At 47.2% G+C, this 20246-nt stretch overlaps 2 protein-coding genes and 1 non-coding gene across 3 annotated transcripts in view; all 3 read left to right on the top strand.

Annotated features, from left to right (window-relative positions):
- The window catches only part of LOC119449569 (zinc finger CCCH domain-containing protein 11A), a 209688-nt gene that overhangs the window by 111167 nt on the left and 78275 nt on the right, over positions 1–20246 (top strand). The gene's annotated exons all lie outside the window — the stretch shown is intronic.
- On the top strand, positions 1148–4382 carry LOC125944665 (uncharacterized). Its single transcript, XM_049665311.1, has 2 exons — positions 1148–1203; positions 3578–4382. The coding sequence occupies exons 1-2, from the start codon at positions 1169–1171 to the stop codon at positions 4047–4049; spliced, it is 507 nt and encodes a 168-aa protein (XP_049521268.1). The 5' UTR covers positions 1148–1168; the 3' UTR covers positions 4050–4382.
- On the top strand, positions 19589–19660 carry Trnap-agg (transfer RNA proline (anticodon AGG)). Its single transcript has one exon. It is a non-coding gene; the product is annotated as a tRNA-Pro (tRNA).

Raw genomic sequence — 20246 nt, 5'->3', positions numbered from 1 at the left:
TAAGGGCTTATAATGATCGTCACAATTCTGATAAGGTAGATAAGGACCCATAAGAGTCGGATCATGAGCGATAAGGTTGATAAGGACAGATAAGGATCGGATTGAGTCCGATACGATTGATAACAACCGATAATGTTTAATAAGGGTCGGATCTAGTCCGATAAGGTTGATAACGACCGATAAGGGCTGATAAGTGTTCATACTGGTCGAATAAAGTTTGATAAGATTGATAATGACACCGGGCAGCGTGGAGATGAACAAGTGGAACAATGCTTACGCATACTTGGACGACTCCAGTGCAGTTTATGCGTGAATTTTTTTTTTATTTACTCCCCACATGTCTCGCAATGTGACCGAGCACGTGGGCCGGACTCATCTCGGTTTGGCAACTAAATTTGTGCTGGCGATCAGTTTCTCTTCTCACCCGAAACCACGCGGCACTTTGTTATGGCGATAAACTGCCCACGTAAACTTAGCTTTCAGGAGCTGCGGTACTTGTCATGTTGGGCACCGCCATTCGGTAGTGGTAATGTTGCGGCCGCTGTTGGGCAGATGGACATGTCACATTTAGGGGGGCGCCATGTGATGACATATCTAATACCAGAGAATATATGGGTATGGCTGGATCATTCGCTGCGTGTACGAGATCGTTATAGGTGCACAAATAGGCTGTCAAGCTGGGCTATACGTTTATACGCGTGAAGTTTTCTTCCACGTGTATGATTGGCGGCCAATTCTTGCTTTCTGTAAATCGTATGTGGCCTCCCTTTCTCTTCTTATCGCTCTCTTCCGACACATTTATATTTTGCCTTTGTGTGCAATAAAGTTGGTTGACGGTCTGTCCATGCCTACCGCTTGTCCCGTCCCTACGAGCACTGTTACTATAGTGCTGTTACATAAAGCACTGTTACATTGCACAATGCCACCAACATTTAGCTATTGTAAAATGGAATGAATGAATGAATGAATGAATGAATGAATGAATGAATGAATGAATGAATGAATGAGCGCGATTCACTAGCGTTTCGAAAGCATTTCAGAGTTTATAAAAAAAGGTTCTAACTATACAATGAACGTCGTGCTTTCAGCATCTGATACTGGTCATAATTAAAGAATGGACAAATACACACCGGAATGTCTTCTTTGAAATATTTTTTGAGAAAGAAGGATGGGAGGAGACTTCATCGCCATTCACTTACGAAGGTAAAAAAAAGAACCATAGGGGTTTTGTGTATATATAGATGAGCAGTGCTTCACAGAAAGCAGGTTTCGAGTTCTGGTTAGGAGAATAGAAAACTGGGCAAGTTGGTAGTGATTCACTATTCGCAACACAGCGAGAGAAACAAAGGGGTGTCACCCCTTTTAACTATAGGGGTGAACGAATCGAATAGTGTCTTATTCGATTCGATTCGGTCTTCTAATCGAATAGTCTCTATTCCATACCTGCCCAGACTCCCGGATCACCCGGGAGACTCCCGGATTTGGACCATTTCTTCCGGCTGTACGGTTGAGAGGAAAATCTCCCGGAAATTGCTGTTGTGTCTCGTTCCCGCGTCCAGCGCTTTGTCAGGTGACATTGATAAAAAAAAAAAAAGCTACAACTCAATCTAATCCAGTTAGAAGTTCATCGCGCAAAAAAATTGTTAAGAAAGTAGTATGGAAACACTACACATGCGCTATTTCGTTAAGCGCAGAGCCGCTCCTTGCGCTGAAAGGGTTGTTGGGTGCTCTAGTGGTCCTAGTCTCATTAAGCCAGCCAGCGAATGCCGCCTTCTGCAACTAGCAACACTAGACTCTCCATCGTTCTCCTCGGCGTCAGCCGCTCTGGCCTTGCGTAGGCCTACGGTCAGTCATGGCTTCAAGGAGCGCTAGCGCAAAAAAGTATCAGGTATTTTTAATGTAGTGCTCAGCCGAAGTGACGCTGGGTATTTTGTTGATACCACAGAGCAATGTAGAGTTCGAGCGGAAATTTAACATCGTGAAAAATACGAGAACGCAGTGCCGCTCGTCCACGTGTCGCTCGTTCAAGACGCTGGGAAACGTCAACCTCGCAAAATGGGAAAGAAGTGGAATTTATTGCAATCAAACATTATCTGAAGAATTTTTGGACAACCAGAGTTTAGTGTCTGGCAGTGGTGGTTGTTTAGTGTCTTTGGCATTGCGCTGCTAAGCACGAGTTCGCGGGATCAAATCTCGGCCGCGGCGGCCGCATTTGTTGGGAGCGAAATGCAAAAACGCGCCCGTGTGTCGTGTGGTGGCGGCACGTTAAGAAGGAACCCCAGGTGGTCTAACTTAATCCGGAGTTCCCCACTACGGCGTGCCTCATAATCAGATGGTGGTTGTGCTACGTAAGACCCGAGTATTTCATTACATTTTAAAGAATTTTTGAAGGCAAAATTAGTAACAACGAAATGTTTCCAAAAGTTAGACCTTGATGTTCATGTAGTCATGCCCCCCTCCCCCCGCTCGGAAGATCTCCCGGACTTCGTTTCTCCGAACTTGGCAGGTATGCTTGCTATTCGTATACATGCGAATATTTTTCGAATACTTAGGGAATATTTCCGTCCAAATAAACATAAGATTGGAGCAAAAGTACGTTAACTTTTCACCCCCGCAGGCACAGTATAGACATAAAACATGACAACTTGCGTGGTGGAGCAGGCTGCGTCACTTGGGTAACCATACTTTACAGGCTGTACAGTGATCATTGGCACTCTCTGAAGAGCTCTGTGCATGTGAAGAAACTACTTGTTTGCTCCTAATGCTCAATTTGTGCTTATTATTGTGCTTGTAATAAACAACGCTTTACAACGTACTATGTAATGACAGAAACTTACTAACCATAAGAATACTGGGATGTGAACACCATCTTAAGTTAATTGTGATAACGGCTGTTCGTCATTCGAAAAGTATTCGATATTCGATTCGATTCACTTCGGGAACTATTCGATTCGTATACGATTCGGTCTCAGAAATCACTATTTGCACACCCCTGCTTTTAAGGCTATAAGTACAGTTGTGGGGTTTAACGACACTAACCTGCACAGTGGGTTATAAGGGTCACCATAACCACCTGGAGTGCCCCTAAATCAAAGCGCATGAGCGTTTTAAACAACGCTTTACAACGTACTATGTAATGACAGAAACTTACTAACCATAAGAATACTGGGATGTGAACACCATCTTAAGTTAATTGTGATAACGGCTGTTCGTCATTCGAAAAGTATTCGATATTCGATTCGAATCACTTCGGGAACTATTCGATTCGTATACGATTCGGTCTCAGAAATCACTATTTGCACACCCCTGCTTTTAAGGCTATAAGTACAGTTGTGGGGTTTAACGACTCTAACATGCACAGTGGGTTATAAGGGTCACCATAACCACCTGGAGTGCCCCTAAATCAAAGCGCATGAGCGTTTTTGCATCCGTCGAAGCGCGGGTGACGCTGCCGGGAAACGAACCCGCGACCTTGGCAGCAGAGCAGAAAGCCGTGGCGATTTAGTCACCACGGTTGGTGCGACTTTCATCTCCAGTACCTTAGTTAGAAAAGCGCGCTGTGCATTTCCTTTCGCAGGGACGGAGCACGCCGGCGATCCCCCGTGCAGGCAGTACCTGTGCAGCCGCACAGGAAGGAAGCCACCGGAGACGATCCGAGGCGGCAGCGGCGTCCCGAAAAGGTGTCTGCTGACACCCGACGCGCTGGGACGCCTGTGCGCACGAGCTCGCGCCGAGAGGAGACACCAGATAGATGCCGACGGCGGCGACGGCGGCGCACGGGTACAGCGGATCTGGCGCCCGTCTTCTTGCGTCCGGCTAGGACACGCGACACCGACAACGACGACGACGACGACGTAGTGGGCGCCTTCCTGCTGCTGCACATAGTCTTGCACTTCGGCGGCACCCACGCTGTCGCCGCCAGCCATGTGGAGCTCGCATGGAACAGTATACCCCGTCGTCGCGCCGCTCCGAGAACAATGGCTGCGCGGCACAACGCGAGCCGTTTCCTGTTTTATTCGCGTTCTGGCGCGATAGCGCGGAATTCGTGATTGCGAAAGATCGGTCCCACAAGTTGGTGCGTCGGCGTGCACGGCGCTCTCTCACAGACGGCGTGTTAGCAATCCGTGGTGCGCAGTAGATGCGTGTTTTGAAGATCAGAACTATGCACCGATACGCCGATATACACTAATATACACTTATGCGCTGAAATGAAATGGATGAGCACATTTTATTCCCCACGAAAACTACAATTACTTTCACGGATAGGGAATTCAGGAACAACGCATTACGTTGCTGTCATGTTCTGCGATGGCACTTGCTTATTCTGTGATGCAACAGATCTAAGCACGCATTGGCAGCACGCAGTGGCGTAGGTAGAATTTTTTTTTGAAGGGGGAAGTAGGAGGGGGAGGGGGGGGCATACTAACACAAATTTTGGAAGAGGCACGTGCTCGGTATGCCACCCCCTGGCTGCGCCAAGGGTAGCGCAACGGGTGCGTGAAATTGCGTACTAGAAGTTGCTCCACCAGCGGGGGAGCCAAGAATTTTTTTTTTAGGGAAGAAGGTGTGTGTGTGTGTGTGTGTGTGTGTGTGTGTGTGTGTGCGCGCGCGCGCATATAGGGGGAGGGGGGGGGGGGGTCGAGCCACGTTTGTTCCCCCTGGCTACGCCCTACAGCGTTCTCCTCTTTAGTGACCGCATAATTTGTGGTGGTTAGAAGGATGAAAGTGAGAGAAGAATCCTGTTGGTCACTAGCTGCCCAGCCGACGGTTGATAAGTGAAGATCGTCCAGTGGGTTGGTGGGGCAATGGGGTAAGAGTAGGAGTAAGCAGAGAGAGACAGAAACTATAGCAAGAAGAGAAGAAGGACCATGTACAATATGTACAGTACTTACGATATCTAAGAAACCTTTGATAGACCGCCTTTGGCGAAAGACGACGAGAATGCCTGGTCAGAGTTCTAAATGCAAGCCTTATAAGTGTTTTAGAACACTGGTGTCTTCTCGCGACGCGATACATTGCTCACGTAGGGGGACCCTCGAATCCGGTGTTGGCAGACGCCTTCTCTGTGGCATTGGTTCTTTGACCCGTCATATAACCTACACGAATGAATACGTTGGCGTCCCCTTAATTTGTCGCCATCGCGTCAACGCTCGCTGTATTTAGCGCTGGTGACTCGACCGCAGCCAAGATGCACCAATACACGCACATCGCGCGCCGGGTCACGTGTCAGCACCTGTCCTGCACGTGACGGTGCGCGTTGGCGCCCTTCAGTGGCCCGTCGTCGTCCATGCGTCCTCCGTGGCTGGCATAACGCGTCTTTTACCGGCCGAAACCAGTGACTTGGGATTGCGGTTACTTGCGGTCCTGAACTCGTAAGCAATTCGCACGTAGTTACTTCGCCCCTCGTGGTCGCAAACTCAGCAGCTTGTTCTTTCCCGCTGAGGGCGTGCTATGGAGGATAGCCGCTTGCACGAAAATGAGACGAGTGTGCAGTGTTTGACTTGAAGACAGTCCGACGTTGAGTGGTGCCCTGTTATGTGTGATGCAGATGCACGTCCCGTTCCTGTGTTGCTGTCAATTGCGTCCATTTCTATTGTAGCGTGCGTGTGTGTTTATGTACGCCCTTTTTCTTTCAGTGCATCTCCTCTTCTTAACTTTATATGCCCCTATACATAAGGGAGGAGGGAGGCATAATGTACGCGTGTCAACATTTTTAATATCTCTCCTATTCTTCACTCACTGCGTTACTTAGAAGCGTGATGGATCGGGTTAGTTGGTGATTTTACATAGTGATTGGATAACAAAGCAAATGCTGAGCGCAGGACAATGTAACGCGTTCCTTTGTCCTGCATTTGCGTTGTTGCGCAATCAAGTTATATGTTACGTTTTCTTTTCTAGAGCTGGCAGGCATGATGATGATGATGACGGTGGTGATGGGGTCCAAGCCCTTTGCATCGGGCGATCACAGTTTGCTAAATTCTTGTCGCCCCCCCCCCCCCCCCCCCCCCGTTGGGAGTTGCCAGCTAGCTCCTTTTCTTTCTTCTCTCTGTAGTCGTTTTTATGCATACAACCCTAATAATTAACAACTTTCGAAGCAGTGCGGCCACTCTCCCTTGCAGGACCGAGTCCACCTGATGCGGCGCAATGTGAAAGCAACGACCCGAAACACGCGCGCCATGCTCTGCCCCCTGTTGCAACTGTCCCTGAGTGCGCCAGTATTCCGGTTCGTGGGTTCGCGGCTTGCGCGCTGACTTGGGTTGGATAGCCTCAGTCCTCAAGCTCTGCATTTCGCCCCACACAACTGCAACGTAAGAACCAAGAGCCCTTGTTTTACTTTTGCGCCGCGGTCACATGCACCTGCCAAAGAAGTGAGAACCGCCGTCTCCCCCGTCACCGCCCCCCCCCCCTTTTTTTTTTCTTTCTTTTTTTTCTTTTTTTTTTTTCTGGCTTCCGGAATGTCGAAGAGCTGATCTGGCTGAAACCAAGGGTTCTGTCGCCCCTCATGCACCACATTGATCACAGATTCATTTATGCGCGCGCGTTCGAGGAAAGGGTGGGAAAGAAATTAAAGGAGGTCAGCAAGTTTGACGAAAGCGTAACTGGTATAGCGCTGACGCACCGTTCCCCGACATAATTTCTCAACCTGCTTTCATCGTTTTACCGCTTCGCCTGATCCACGCCATTTTTTCCTCACAAGCCATGTGATATCCGTTCTTACGCTGGAATCGTCATGCTCTGGAAATAGAGAGATTCGAGTTGTGCTATCCTTTTCCCCGAGCTACACTTTTGGCTTTGACATGCAACAAAGCCTTCTATTTGACGCGTAAAATTGTGACTTTGGACTTATTCCGCCGAATTTATTCATATATGCTTCTTCGATGAGCCTATATCCTTTAGGACTTCACGCACGGCCATTCTTGTATACTTGGCGCCAAGTGCAATTCGCGATCAAAGCACGCGACCTGTGTGTAACTTAGCAATGTACAGTCGACGTCGCCTGATCTATACTTCCGCTCACAAAAGCTTTGAGAACACAAAAGCAAAACTTTTTCTCTTAATCATAACCAGTTCTGATTATGAGGCACGCCGTAGTGGAGGGCTTCGTATTCATTTTGACCACCTGGGGTTCTTTAACGTGCACTACAGCGCAAGCACACGGGCGTTTTAGATGCGAAGCATCTTAAGCTCGGGGCTATGTCACTCCCTCCCTCCCTACCTTCCTCCATCCACCCAACCGCCGTGCGTCCACACCCCTACTGCACATGCGCATCCTTCACCCCCTCCCCTCCTCTCCTTCTCATCTCCTCTCCTCTCGGCATTCCTCCTCTCCTCTTCGACGCTCCTCTCCTCTCCGGATTGCGCAACGAATGGCAACACCTGCGGCTCCGCGCGCGTAATGTGAAGCAGCTTAGATTTGAGGCGCGACGGTAGGCGCCCCAGAGGCACCGGCAACAGTCACCAACGTCGCGCGCGTTCGGTGCGAACGCGGGCAAAACGCTGACGGCGTCGACAACAGTTCTGCGCGTTGCTGGTGCTGCTGCATGTCCAAGTTTATACACCTGATAAAACTACCTTGAGTCGACCCAATGGCTGCTTCGCATACTACTCAGGGTTCCCCGTACGGGAAGATGGTGGGTGTTTTTTTTTTTTTTTTTTTTTTTTTTTTTTTTTTACATTTCGCCTCCAACGAAATGCGGCCGCCGCGGCCGGGATTCGATCCCGCGATCTCGTGCTCAGCAGCGCAACGCCTTAGCTGACTGAGCCACCGTGGCGGGTCGTGTTTAGGCTTTAGTATAGAACCCTTGTTAATAATAATAATAATAATAATAATAATAATAATAATAATAATAATAATAATAATAATAATAATAATAATAACGACAACATTGAGATGAGCCATTTATTTCTGCCTACTCAGTTCGTCGTCCTTTCAGCAGCGAACGTTCAGTTTTATCAGCCCTCTCCCCTTCCTATTCCACATAATAGGCCTTCGAGCCATCCTACAATAAATACGTTTTTATCATCATCATCATCAGCTTATTTCTACCAGACTTCCGCGCGGCGGAAGCTTCTGCCAACAGACCCGATCAGAATAATACATTTGAGTGATGGCTCCAGGCCTACTTGAAGAAGTGGTCAGAGGTATGGCGATCGGGTTAAGTATCATCCATTATGTAGCTTCACATGCTAAGTCAAGTTCGTTTCTTTTAACAGCGAAGCCCTTCTAGCTAACCGTAAAAAGTGGCGCCTGCTGTCGCAAAACCTCACCGAGCTATGACGTCACTGCGTTGCCTAGCAACCACCTCGCGCAGCGGCGTGTGTCTCGCCTCCTCTCCGTGCCATGCACATGTTGCCTTGACATGGGACCTTAAGAAGAGGGAAAGAGAAAATAACAGCGAGGTGGAGAGAGAAAGAAATTGTAGCAGCACCAACGAGGCAACGCGCAGAGCTGCTGCCGACGCCGCCCGCGTTGCCTAGCCGCGCATCCACCGAAGCAGTAGCGACGACGTCACCTCGCGTTGCCTAGTAACCGCCGGCGCAGGTGCGCGCTCGCTTCGCCCGACACAGACACGGCTCCTGCCTGCCTGCCTGCCTGCGTTTGTGGCATGCCAGGAACGCTGTCGCTCGTAGGCGCTGACGCGTCCAGCGCTTGTCACGCAAAATGTCGCGAAAGGGAAGGTACCTCCGAAAATAATCGCTCGAGAATACCTTCCCTACATGCGTAGTTAAGTTAAACCAAGTTAAGACCTAGCAGCAACCAAGTTGATACCTAGCAGTAGCAGCCAGTAAGACTTGAGGATTGACACTTTCGCTGTGCCTAAGCTTTGCACGACCGAGTGCAAACTTGCCCGCTTTTTTTTTCTTTTTTTTTTCATCCTTCAGCATTATCATGTGAAGTAGCATGTTCGTCATTTCGCTAGGCTAACATCTCCAGCACACATTTAAATACCTCTCCTTTATTTAACGTCGGCCAGCGGCCGTACCCAGTCCTGGGAGGATGTCAGTGCCTAGGGCCGGTACTTGCCCGAAATATCCTTCACCCTGCTTATTGCCACGATAAGTGATGTACACCTGGTGTTAACTCCCTTACGCACGCATGCCATTTGACTAGGAGCGGCGATTGCGCTTTGTTGTGGCTTATTCGTTGCTGTCACCGCTTCCATAAGGTGACGATGTTGTCTGTCATGGCGGACCATGCTCTAGCGTGATAACTCCTGCTCCCCAGATTAGCCCTCTGGGTAGAAGGGCATCGGAGTTTGGCGTCGATGCCATAAAATATTTTCGACGGCGTTTAAGCGCCGTTTAGTTTTTGGGGTTTTGCGGCACCGATGGGCCCGCTTGTTGCCTGGATTTCAAGTATGGTCGTTCTGTGACCTGCCTCTCTTAGCATGCGCCCGAACGGTATCTTCATGTAGTAGGCCATGTTGTTGCATCTTGGAGTACTTCAGCAAGATGTAGGGCGCGACAAGCCGACAACACACTTTTAGAGTAGCGGGGCTCGCACACGTAAAGCAACTCCGTCTAGGTAACAGGCTTATGTTAAAAGAAAAATGTAGAAAAAGATACCTCGTGTCACAATCAAGAAGGTAGTAAAAGCCTGTCAGATATTTTTCGTAGCAGTGTTACAGGGCATACAACTTGTAGAAAAAAAAAATAAAAGACAAGAAGGGACAGGTTAGAGCACTATGTCCTGTCGGTTTTTTTTTTTTTTTTTTCTACGTTTGTATGTGCTATGACACTGCTACAAAGAATGCCTGATGAACTAGCCCGCCAGCAAATAATATTGAACTGTGAGATACATTGCTAGGCCATTAAACGGTTGGGGATACTATTATACCAGCCGCGGCGGCCGTATTTCGATCGATGCTAAATCCAAAAACACGCGTGTACTTAAATTTAGGTGCACGTTAAAGAACCCCAAGTGCTCGAACTTAGTCTGGAGTCCCACTATACGGCTTGCCTCATAATCATATCGCAGTTTTGGCACGTACGGACTCAGAATTTAACTTAATTAATATGACTGAACAAACGAGTATATGCAGAAGGCACCTACGCTATACATTGCTTCTAAAGCTTTACTTCTAAGGCGCCAGGAATGTAAAACGGAGTTGACTACTGTATAACTAATTTACTAGGTCGATCACAAAGATCATCGAATTAGCAATGTCGCTATACTGAGATGACTCGCGAAGTTGAACGAGTGTTAGGAAATTTACGTCGTTGTTTCGACGGTACAAACCGCTGCTATATACTAGACCGTTAGTAATCCAAGTTACTAGGAATATAGCGACATATACACTACAAGTATTACTTATAGAGCGCTGGACTCCTAAATGGAAGAGGTTTAGGAGTAGTCACTTTTCCGAAGTGCGATCCCAATAAAAATGAAATTAGACTGTTTATATATTGTCTATAAACTTCGAGTGTAGACTCCTTGGCCTTCTACGGACTTTAACTTGGGACTATACATGCATATCTAAAGTATACATTCATGGACTTTGCGCGGAGAAAGTCTATTAAAAGTATTTATTTCTTTTTAGGCCTAATCGCGGTTCATAGACTCCTACGCAGGTTGTCTGCAAAAACCCTTTAGATACTAGTTGTCAGAAAGTTTAAAGCCGTAGTTAGACAGGCCGTCTATAGACATTCTATTATTCTTTATATCAAGCATATGTAGATGGTTCATGAATTGTCAAAATAAATTTTTAGTAAGGGCGAAGCCAACCTATCTTTTACAACACCTTTAACCAGTGAACCACGTACAACTTTCTTTCCTTGTCTTTGCTGGCTGTACTTGCGAAAGATGATCAGTCGAGACCATGTGTGCCATAAACCGGCCCTCATCACGTATTGTGTAGTGAACAGTCGCGCGAAGTTGAGACGCTCTTTGCACACGTCAATCGCGCCGCGTGCCTTCTCTGGTCGGCGTAACCAGATGAGGTGGAAACGTATGCACGTTCGCGTTCACAGGAAGTGGGTGTTCCTCTTTTCCCTCATTGGCTCCGGCATCGCACCGCCCCGAGCAACGTCACCACATGCTATTGTATAAAAAGGCTACGGCATTGTTCTGCCGTGGAAAGGAACGCCGCCGAAGAGTCATCGCGAGCTTCTGCAGTTTCCCGGCGCCCAAGAGTTCGGCCTGCTAGCCTGTCCGTTTCTGACCTGGGCCCGTGAAGCCGTCAAGGAGCGTCTCTCGCGGGCTTGGCAACCGACCCGTACTGCAACGACAGCTTGGTGCCCTCGTGTGGCCGAGTAAGTGAATTTTCGTCTTTGTGCTTGGCGAGATGTCCTTTTGTTTCTCTTTACGTACACACGGGCTGTTGCACCTTCGACATGGACATCCGTGTCATAGCTTCACTGAAGTCATGCATCGTCATACAAAGATTTGAGGCTGACGTCAGCAACGACTGAATTTACCAGTATGTCCGCTCACTGTCGCCGGCGACCGTGTGCAATTGCCAGTCATAAAAGAACCGACGTACCAGTAAATCACAAGCATTATTACGTGAGAACAATGGCTCTGCGAAATCGTCGCCCGATTAGCTGCTTCAATCTCTATGTACCGCGACATTGCATGCATTTAGTGGAGAGAATATGCGAAAGTCATGTTCCTGTCTATAGTATTAGATCGAAGCACTGCAAAACGAGTAAAACGTAATGCGACAGCATTTTCAGTGTTGAATGTACGCTGTTCATGACTGTGGGGCTCACGTGTTCATGTGACTGCGCATGCGCGCCACAATCGTCTATAATGGCGAATTCCCATCGGGCAAACCAGAGCTACTTTATGAATTCAGAAGTGCTGCTAAAAGTCCCATCAGTTATGTTCAAGTGCCGCTTTCTTTGCTCCCGGAAGCTCTCCGTTCGAACGCTCTAGACAGAAGTGCGTAGCTCAATCAAAGCCCTCGTGTGTTTTGAGCTTGTCTATTCATTGAAATCACACGCCCGCCACCTTGATACTTTAACGGGTCTTTGTAGCAGTGTCCACAGCTCATGTCTATGGCTATTCGCTTTCACTTGACCAATAGCTCGAAAAAGCAAGTTCTTCGAGGAACCTTAAAGAATCTCGTCGTGAGTCTCAGAAACTGATACGAACGCGTACGGGTGCTCGCAGAAGTTTCAGAACTCGAGAGCCGCGAAGAGATGAATTTTGTTCGCAGCGTAAGTGAGGATGCAGCCATCAGTCGAGGCATGCACTCTGCGCTTGGTGCGCAGATGCACATGCACCTTTCTATTTTTGGCTGCGCGCTGATACTTCAACAGGAATGAAACCTTTACTGCTGTATTGTTATAGGCTACGTTAATCCGAAAGCTTTTGTCATGAGCTATAGTAGCTGCGCCTTGGCGTGTTTCTTTTCCGGTCAACCATACTCCAGTTTGTATAAGGGGTCACTCGTTACTCTACTAAGCCGGCTTATCGGCCACCTTCAATCTTCACCTCACCCTGGCTTCATACTGTATTATTACAGCCCTAAATGTTTCCCCTCTCTCTTTTTCAGTTGCATGCATTATGCCACGCAGCAATAATCATCATCCACCAACCTCAAAGGAAGTTATAACCACCTTAACTGGTCTGTATGCAGCGCCAGGGTTCATGGTGGCACCGCCCTGTTTGGCGGCATGGCAACATTCAGCCGCGAATTACTGCGCTTGTGGACAATTCCTTAGCGCTCGTGGCGAAGGCAACAAGAGTGGCGTTTGCGCGGGGCCCCCTTCGCCGTATACGTTTGTTGACTTGTGCTTACTGTGTGATTTTTGTTTCTTTTGACTCCAACTGCAGGTTCGAGGCCGTCAATCTAAAGTACCGGAAAGGAAAGCTTCTTGGGTGCGGGGACATAACCCTAGTGTGGGATCAGCAACGTCGCCACCATGATGAACGCTGCATGACCGCGATCTTGGCGGTGCAGTGGGATGCAACGAAGTGATGATTCCCCGTCACGCAGCTGAGATGATCTGCTTAAGTTCGAATTTATGTCACAGAATGCGCAATTATTTAAGGATTCCTCTGAGACGGGCAATTCAAGGATGAAACCAATCGCTAAAGCTGTTGATTATCTATGAGTGGGCAGTTGAGGCGCTTCGAGTCTGAGACGTAAACCTGATTGACATTTGACATTTTTAGTTGCCTAAAGGCCGCCGTAAGATCAAAAAACGCTCAAATAACGAACAGGGCGGGCGACACGACTGTGCTGCTGTTTACTGCTATGTTGGCTACGAACTAATTGGCCCAAGTGACGTGTTAAAGGCTGGAGGATATAATTTTATAAAATTACGCACAGAATTATTGAAGACTGCGAACAAAGACAAATTACGGATCAGTTCTGCAAACTGGTAAATGTTATGGGTTTACATTTTCACACTTAAACATAACCACGATGAAATACAACTTGTGGCATTTACATGTCAGATGTCTCGTTTACTTACCCACGTGTAGTTTGCTACCTGGAATAGCCATCTACTTGCCTGGAGCCCTAACGTCTCTACCGAGGCACGATAAAGGTTCGCTGCGCTCAGTTCATTTGTAACGTTATCTGTTTGCGGCGGGCAGCACGATTTCTTGTCTATGGGACATTCGAGAAAGGCAAACAGGACACGAATAATTGCATCTACTCCGACCTCCTTTGTCCCGCGTGTGCTTCACACTAGCTCGCCTCCAGAGGAGTAACGAATCATTTTTTTTTTTTAGTTACATTGGTTGGCTGTAATCAACTGGAGGAAGACCAGCGACTCTACAAATTAGTTCGAACAGCGTCCGCAATGTCTCACGTTTCTCTCTTATTTCCACAGGCGCTTTTTTTTTTTTTTTGTCTTCTTTTTTTTTTTTTTTTTTTTTTTTTTTTTTTTTTCCACTGGCACGTCTGGCATAGGTACGCCTTCCTCTCAGTTCATGCCGTGAACTTCAAGCTGCAGCCTCGCGCATGAGAAGCCGCTCGAGCTGAAGGTAAGTCCGGTGGTTGGAACAACGCACGACGCGGATTCACCACGCATACGGACCAGGCACCCTAACGAGCAGTCGCTGGCCATGTCACAAGAGTGGCGTTCGCTTTCTTGTGCGTGTGACAGCGGCTATTGGAGAGTGCCCCCAGCTTCGCGAGGACTTCAGTGGCGCCATTGCCCCCCTCGTCTTGGCGACCTGTCTACCGAGGCCCACGTGTAGCAACCCTCGCTCTGCCGCTGTCCTTTGTTTTGACCTTATGTGCAGCCTTTGTCAGAAAAAGTGGAGCCACTATGACTCTACACTCTAAAAAACCTGCATGTCATTTAGCGTGTATTTTTTCAACGGGAAAATAATCGTGATTCAATCCTATCTGCATTTCCTTTCTTTAAGGCTGCGTGCTTAGTACTTTCTTGTCGGGAACGCTATAGGACGCTGAGGTGTACATGGCGTTACTAGCACTGACGGGTCCACACAAAGAGCCCTGACATTATTTAAGTCTGTTAGAACAAATGAAATAATATCCACTAACTCCTTCCACGGGAAGAACTCATTGTTCCGTATTTTACTCAATTTTGAGAGTTGTCATATGCTCTTCAGTGAAGTACACTCTTCTAAAAGGAGTCGTCAGTACTCCTTTTTCCCAACAGATTGCAGGAGCATGTGCTTTGCATAGTTTTGAGCTTTGTCGTGTCGCACCTGTGAAATTTACCACACTTGAAAGCCTCTGGAGCAGTAGCGCACCCAGGATCTCTGCCAAAAGGGGGGGGGGGGGGGGGTGAAAGCAGCACTTATAATATGCAATTTCCTTGCTTTAGCCAGAGGACTCCAACAGCAAATAGAATGACGAACAATTATAATAATATAATGACACCAAGTATGATGACGATGCTGATTTCTTCAGCGTTTTACTCAACGTAATTGAAGAGTGAATGAGTAAACACAAAACAGTGCTATAGTGTTTTTTGTTAATCAGGAAAATTCGACCTCAAGCCACCTCCTGAATTGTAATGACAATGTGAACAGATCACTGTAGTGCTCAGCCGATGGGGTGGGGCTGGACGCGTGGGGGGGGGGGGGGGGGGGGGTTAGAACCCCCCCCTGCCTTCTGCGTCACGCACCTGCCTTCTGTGCCTCCGCGTTCCTAAACCTAGTACACCGAGCGACGCCGATATTGAAGGAAGTTCGCACCCGGTGTGACATCACGCAGATGAGCGAGCGCGTGTTGCGATTGAGGCACTGGATTAAACCGACCAGTTTAATGAAAGCTTAATAACGTCTGCTGTCGGGCTAGTTCGTACATGGCTAGAAATGGTTTTAGGCGCAGAAAACAAGACACGGACGACAGAATAAAAGACACCGACAGGCGCACATCTATATACTGCCATTTGTAGCAGTATAATGAAGCTATGTCTGCTTAGCGGAAATCCTAAGACTATAGCGCCACTTATTTCGAGCCTATCCGTTCCCAAAATCTGCTAAATATACGTCGATATTAAATTAAGGTAATCCCGAACTGCTCGACGCATGCTTCTAGCAAACTACTATATAGCTGGAACGCCAGTGTATTTTGTAGCGCGCTTTAGGGACGCATATCTCGAAAGCGGTGGTATAGTTTTTGCGATTAAAAAAAAAAGGTAATTCGAAAGTTAATTAGTGAACTTTTTGTAACTTCTCCACCTGAGCACAGCGATTATTCGTGCAAGTAACGTCCGTCTCTTCAGATATATAGCCTAATCCACCTTAAATGGTCAAATTGCACTGTCTGTCAAAGGTTGATTTTTTAAAAGCCTGTCCTGTCCGAAGAAGAAAAAAAAAAAAAAAAAAAAAAAAGAAGGGCGGGGGAGGGGGGGGGGGGGGGGAGAAAAGAAAAAGGTGCCACAAGAACGAAGCGCGACTAGTGCAATGGACAATAAATGTGGAATCTCAACAGTGCTAGCCTATTGACGCGAGATAGGCTGGCACATGCCATCTGCGTATTGAACTAGCGGGTTTGCAATGGATTCGTCCTCGCTCGCTCCTTTCTTTCCTCTTCGGCCTCGTCCGGTATGCTTGCAAGAATAAATGTTTTCTCTCCGTGAGTCGCAGTCGTTCTGTCTTCTTTCTGTGGGACTGTGCAACGTCGGAGTACAGTTATATAGGGAATGTGTGGGTGAGAAACGCTGGCGTGCCCAGGTGTCTGTGGTGTCACACTTGGCGATACGTCACTTTCTCTTTTGCGGATTGAGTTTGCTCTGTGTTTTACGAGAGAGATCAAAGAGACAACGTGCAAGGAGAATCCATCATTATAGAATAAAATGGAGGGGAAAGAGGGGAATTCATTCGAGGAAAGGCAGAGAGGTCGGTCTGGGCTATGTGGGGAAAGAAGAAAGGGGATAAAGAAGAGTGATGAAAGATGGCGATGAGGAGGACATGAGGAAGGGGTGCTTATATACAATAAACGCAGAGGTTTCCTTAAAGTGTAGAGTCTAGTGCGGTCAAGTAGTCAATAACAGCCCGGGCTTGTATATAGCTGCTCTTGCAGCTGTGAAGTCAAGACTGTGATTGCGACCAAAATTGTGCCTTCCGACAATGGTTGCGTTCCGATGCCTGCCAACGTGTAGAAGCCAGCAGCAGTGGCACGTACTGAAGGCATTCGCAAAACACGTCTCGGGACGCAGAGTCTCGGGAGCTTGACGGTGTTCACAGTTTCGGCGGTCTGTACGGTCGGTAAGGTGGGCGAAACGTCGAGTCCAGGCGAATCCGGTGATGCGTACTTCCTTGGCTTCGCTTGACTTTGTTTTAGCTGGGAGGTGAAAAGTCTTGTCAGGGTTGATTTCCCACAGGCACCTGTTACGACGAGCCCAGTGAGCTACTGCTCAATATCGTATGAGCGCAGTCAGCGAAGAGTTGACATAGGTTCGGGAGTGCGGTGTACATACATTATGGCATCAGTATCGGCTATATAGCTCGCAGCAAGCCAGACACCCATTGCAAGGTAATGGAGTGACCGTTGCTCTGTGCAAGATCGAATAACTGTGCGACGTTCAAGACCAACACACAATACTGCTGGCCTCTTCTCGAGGAAGAACCTATGGCTTGCAGCGCTGATTTGCGTCGAAGAGTAAGCCATCCGTTTAGCAATAAATAAGGAAATAGAGGTACCCAGAAGCTTTACACTAAAAAGTTCCAAAGAGTTGAAACTAAGATCGGGAGGGAAAAACTATGGCATTCAACTGAGCCGTCTGGTTTTAGAACATACATGGACAAGGGGCAAAAGGGCGCGGTTGATCAGGTTGATATACAAAATGATGAGGAAAGACAGAGTTGAGAATAACATCAAGAAAACGTCCAAGACTGTGAACTTGTGAGCATTGCGGTCAAGGATTAGGAGAAAGCTCTAACGCTTTATTTCAAAAATCCGATCGTGTCGATCGTCGCACCATGCAGTGAAGCGTCGGGCTGGGCCTCTGACTGTTGCACTCGGTCCGGTTTGTGCTCATTGATATACTTTTCATATGTGCCAGTAACCAACAGTGGCCACAGTGCTTGTATGCTACATGCCGGGGGGGAGTCATAATAATAGACATGAAAAAAAAAAGAAAGAAATAAACTTGTTTTTCATTGCGCTTTGCCGGTCCCTCCTTCACACGTCGTGATGCTGACAGGGTCTTGCGCGTGAAGTCACCAGCATAAAAGCTGTCGACTGGTTAGTCGACGAGGGACGATAGCGCCAACGTGACAATAAGCGCCGGTTGTATGTTCTGGGAAGGGGATGGGGGCTCACCCATTGTATACGCCTCTGATCCTCTTGTGGAGCTTTCACTCAGTCGGCGTCGCGCGGAGGGTGATGGAAGTAACCATTGATCAGTAGGCCGGTTGGCTTTGGGAGCACATGACAATACCACAAATGAGGCAGTGCAGGCTGACATGGGTTGGGCCTCTTTTCAGAGAAGCACAGAGCAAAATAATTTATGAAGAAAGGCTCAGGAACATGGATGAAAATAAATGGGCGGCTAAAGTGCACAAGTATCTCTACAAGAAAAGCGTGGACACAGAATGGAGGAAGAGGTCAAGGAAGTTGGCAACCAAGTACAGGATAATCGAAATTGTAAATAGACAACCAGGAGTTATCAGGAAGAAAGTGAGAGAAATAGAGACCGTGAATTGGATGAAGGGAATGGAAACAAAGCGGTCAATGGGGATTTACACGAATGAGAAGAAAGAAATTGGAAGGGAAAATCTGTACGATAACACAAAGGGCAGTGCCTTGCTATTTGAGGCTCGAGCCGGTTGCCTAAGGACCAAAACATACCGGAGCAAATATTCGGAACTAGATGAGGCATGTGTATGCTGCAGTAAAGATCCAGAGACCACTCGGCACATCCTAATGGAATGCGACGGGATCCACCCAGCGAGAACCGTAGGTAACGTGCAACTCCCAGAAGCGCTTGGGTTTAAAGTGGAAGTAAACATCAACAGATCAGGCGTAGAGATAAGCAAGAGACGATTAGAGTACTGGTGAAAAAAAAAAAAAAAAGCAGGGAAAAGATGGGTACGACCTGATCTCTTAATATCATAGGTAGCGGTACAAGGTAAATTCTTGAAAAAGAAAAAGAATAATGAGAGGTATACAAAAATCCTAGATAAAGCACATGTATAGTATACCTGATTAAATCAAGCAGGCTAGGTGACTATTTGTCGCCGCCCCGTTCCAAAGGGGATGCCAATAAATCATCATCATCAGGGGCGGACAATGGAGGAGCATTTCTTCTGGTGTGACGATGCGACCCATAGCTTTTCCTGCAGTGCACGGAGTCCGTGAGAGTACGTGGCGAGTAGGTTTATAGCCCCTTTACCATCGTACATTGCTGCAGCCTTCAAGAGTGTAATTCATGGCAAATAAGCAACAGCGCACTGAAAACGAAAACGTCTTTGTTTTCAGTGCGCTGTCAATACCGACTCGCCCAGTTTTTCATCCTCCTAAGAGCGAAATCTTGGCACAGCTTCAATTTAACAAATATTAGATATGTCCCACCAATCGTTTAAACGTAACATCTCATTGAGATTAGTTGAGTGGCTTTCTTGGCAGGGTCTCCAACTCTGCTTGCCGACTAAGCCACTGGCTCGTTCGCGCTCAAAGCAGCACACTTTGTTCCACCGTTTAACGAAGCCTGTTGTTTTTTTTAATGCTCACCATATGACAACGCTTGATTTAGTGCTCTATCTGGTGCACAAAAAATTATGACAATGCGGCATTTTCAAATAATCCGCTTTGTCATTCCACGCTTTCTTTGGTTGCCGACAGGCGGCGACACCAATCAAAGCTTTCTGTTTTTCCCACAAAAGAAAATGTCCCTTGACAAATCGGGCAGGTTAACAGTGCCAACTGTCAATTTGAACGATCCGGACGATGAGATGGGATCTTATGGCGACATTTGAGCAGAAACAAAGCAGTGGTAAGCGCAAAGACGAGAATAAAAGGCCGACAGTAGCCACAAAATTAAAAAAAGAACTTTAAATATAATAACAGGATCCCATATTTTCCCGCAATCAATTGTTAGAATACGACGTGCGAAAAAGAAACAAACGTTCCAAAACATTACTATCCTTCTAAACATTTTACCAAAATAACTTGACAATTCTAATCTTAATCCTAAGCGCTGATGCCTCGGCTCGTTGGTCTAGGGGTATGATTCTCGCTTAGGGTGCGAGAGGTCCCGGGTTCAAATCCCGGACGAGCCCACTTTTTTTTTTTTTTTTTTCTATGTCAATTTTTATAGTACACTATTGCACTTAGTGCAACTTTATCACCAGGTAGCACGTGCTATTAATAGGCAATTACTATTCATACCTCCTTTGAATCCTCCAGTAGCCATGGCCAAGCTAGTTACTTATTCCGATCAAAAAGTGGAACATTATAGAAATAACCTACCATTATTAAGCTTTAACTTCAATAATTTATTATTGACCTTACAGTTCCATAGGCTCATAATTTTGTTACTAGCAAATAAAGGGTACTGACAAAGTGGTTTAAATCTTCCATTTTCGCACAGCACTCCTCATGGTCTACAACATTGACAGAGCTGCCTTAAATAATAACCCAAATGATAAAATCGTTGTACACCAAGAAACAGCAAACAGCTAGGAAGAAATCACTACTATCTTGCAAGTTTTCTGCTACCATTTGTATACAGGCAACAATGCGAGGGCTGTCCATTTTATACTGTAATGTGTACTTGTACCACACATGAAGGATGCAAACTGTTTACTCCATTCCTAGCGTTTTTGTACTGCCTGACACTCCAAATGAGCTGCTCTACAAGCCATT

Source organism: Dermacentor silvarum, chromosome 4 (genome assembly GCF_013339745.2).
Source record: "Dermacentor silvarum isolate Dsil-2018 chromosome 4, BIME_Dsil_1.4, whole genome shotgun sequence".
NCBI lineage: Eukaryota > Metazoa > Arthropoda > Arachnida > Ixodida > Ixodidae > Dermacentor > Dermacentor silvarum.
This window is presented reverse-complemented; position numbering and strand designations above follow the sequence as displayed.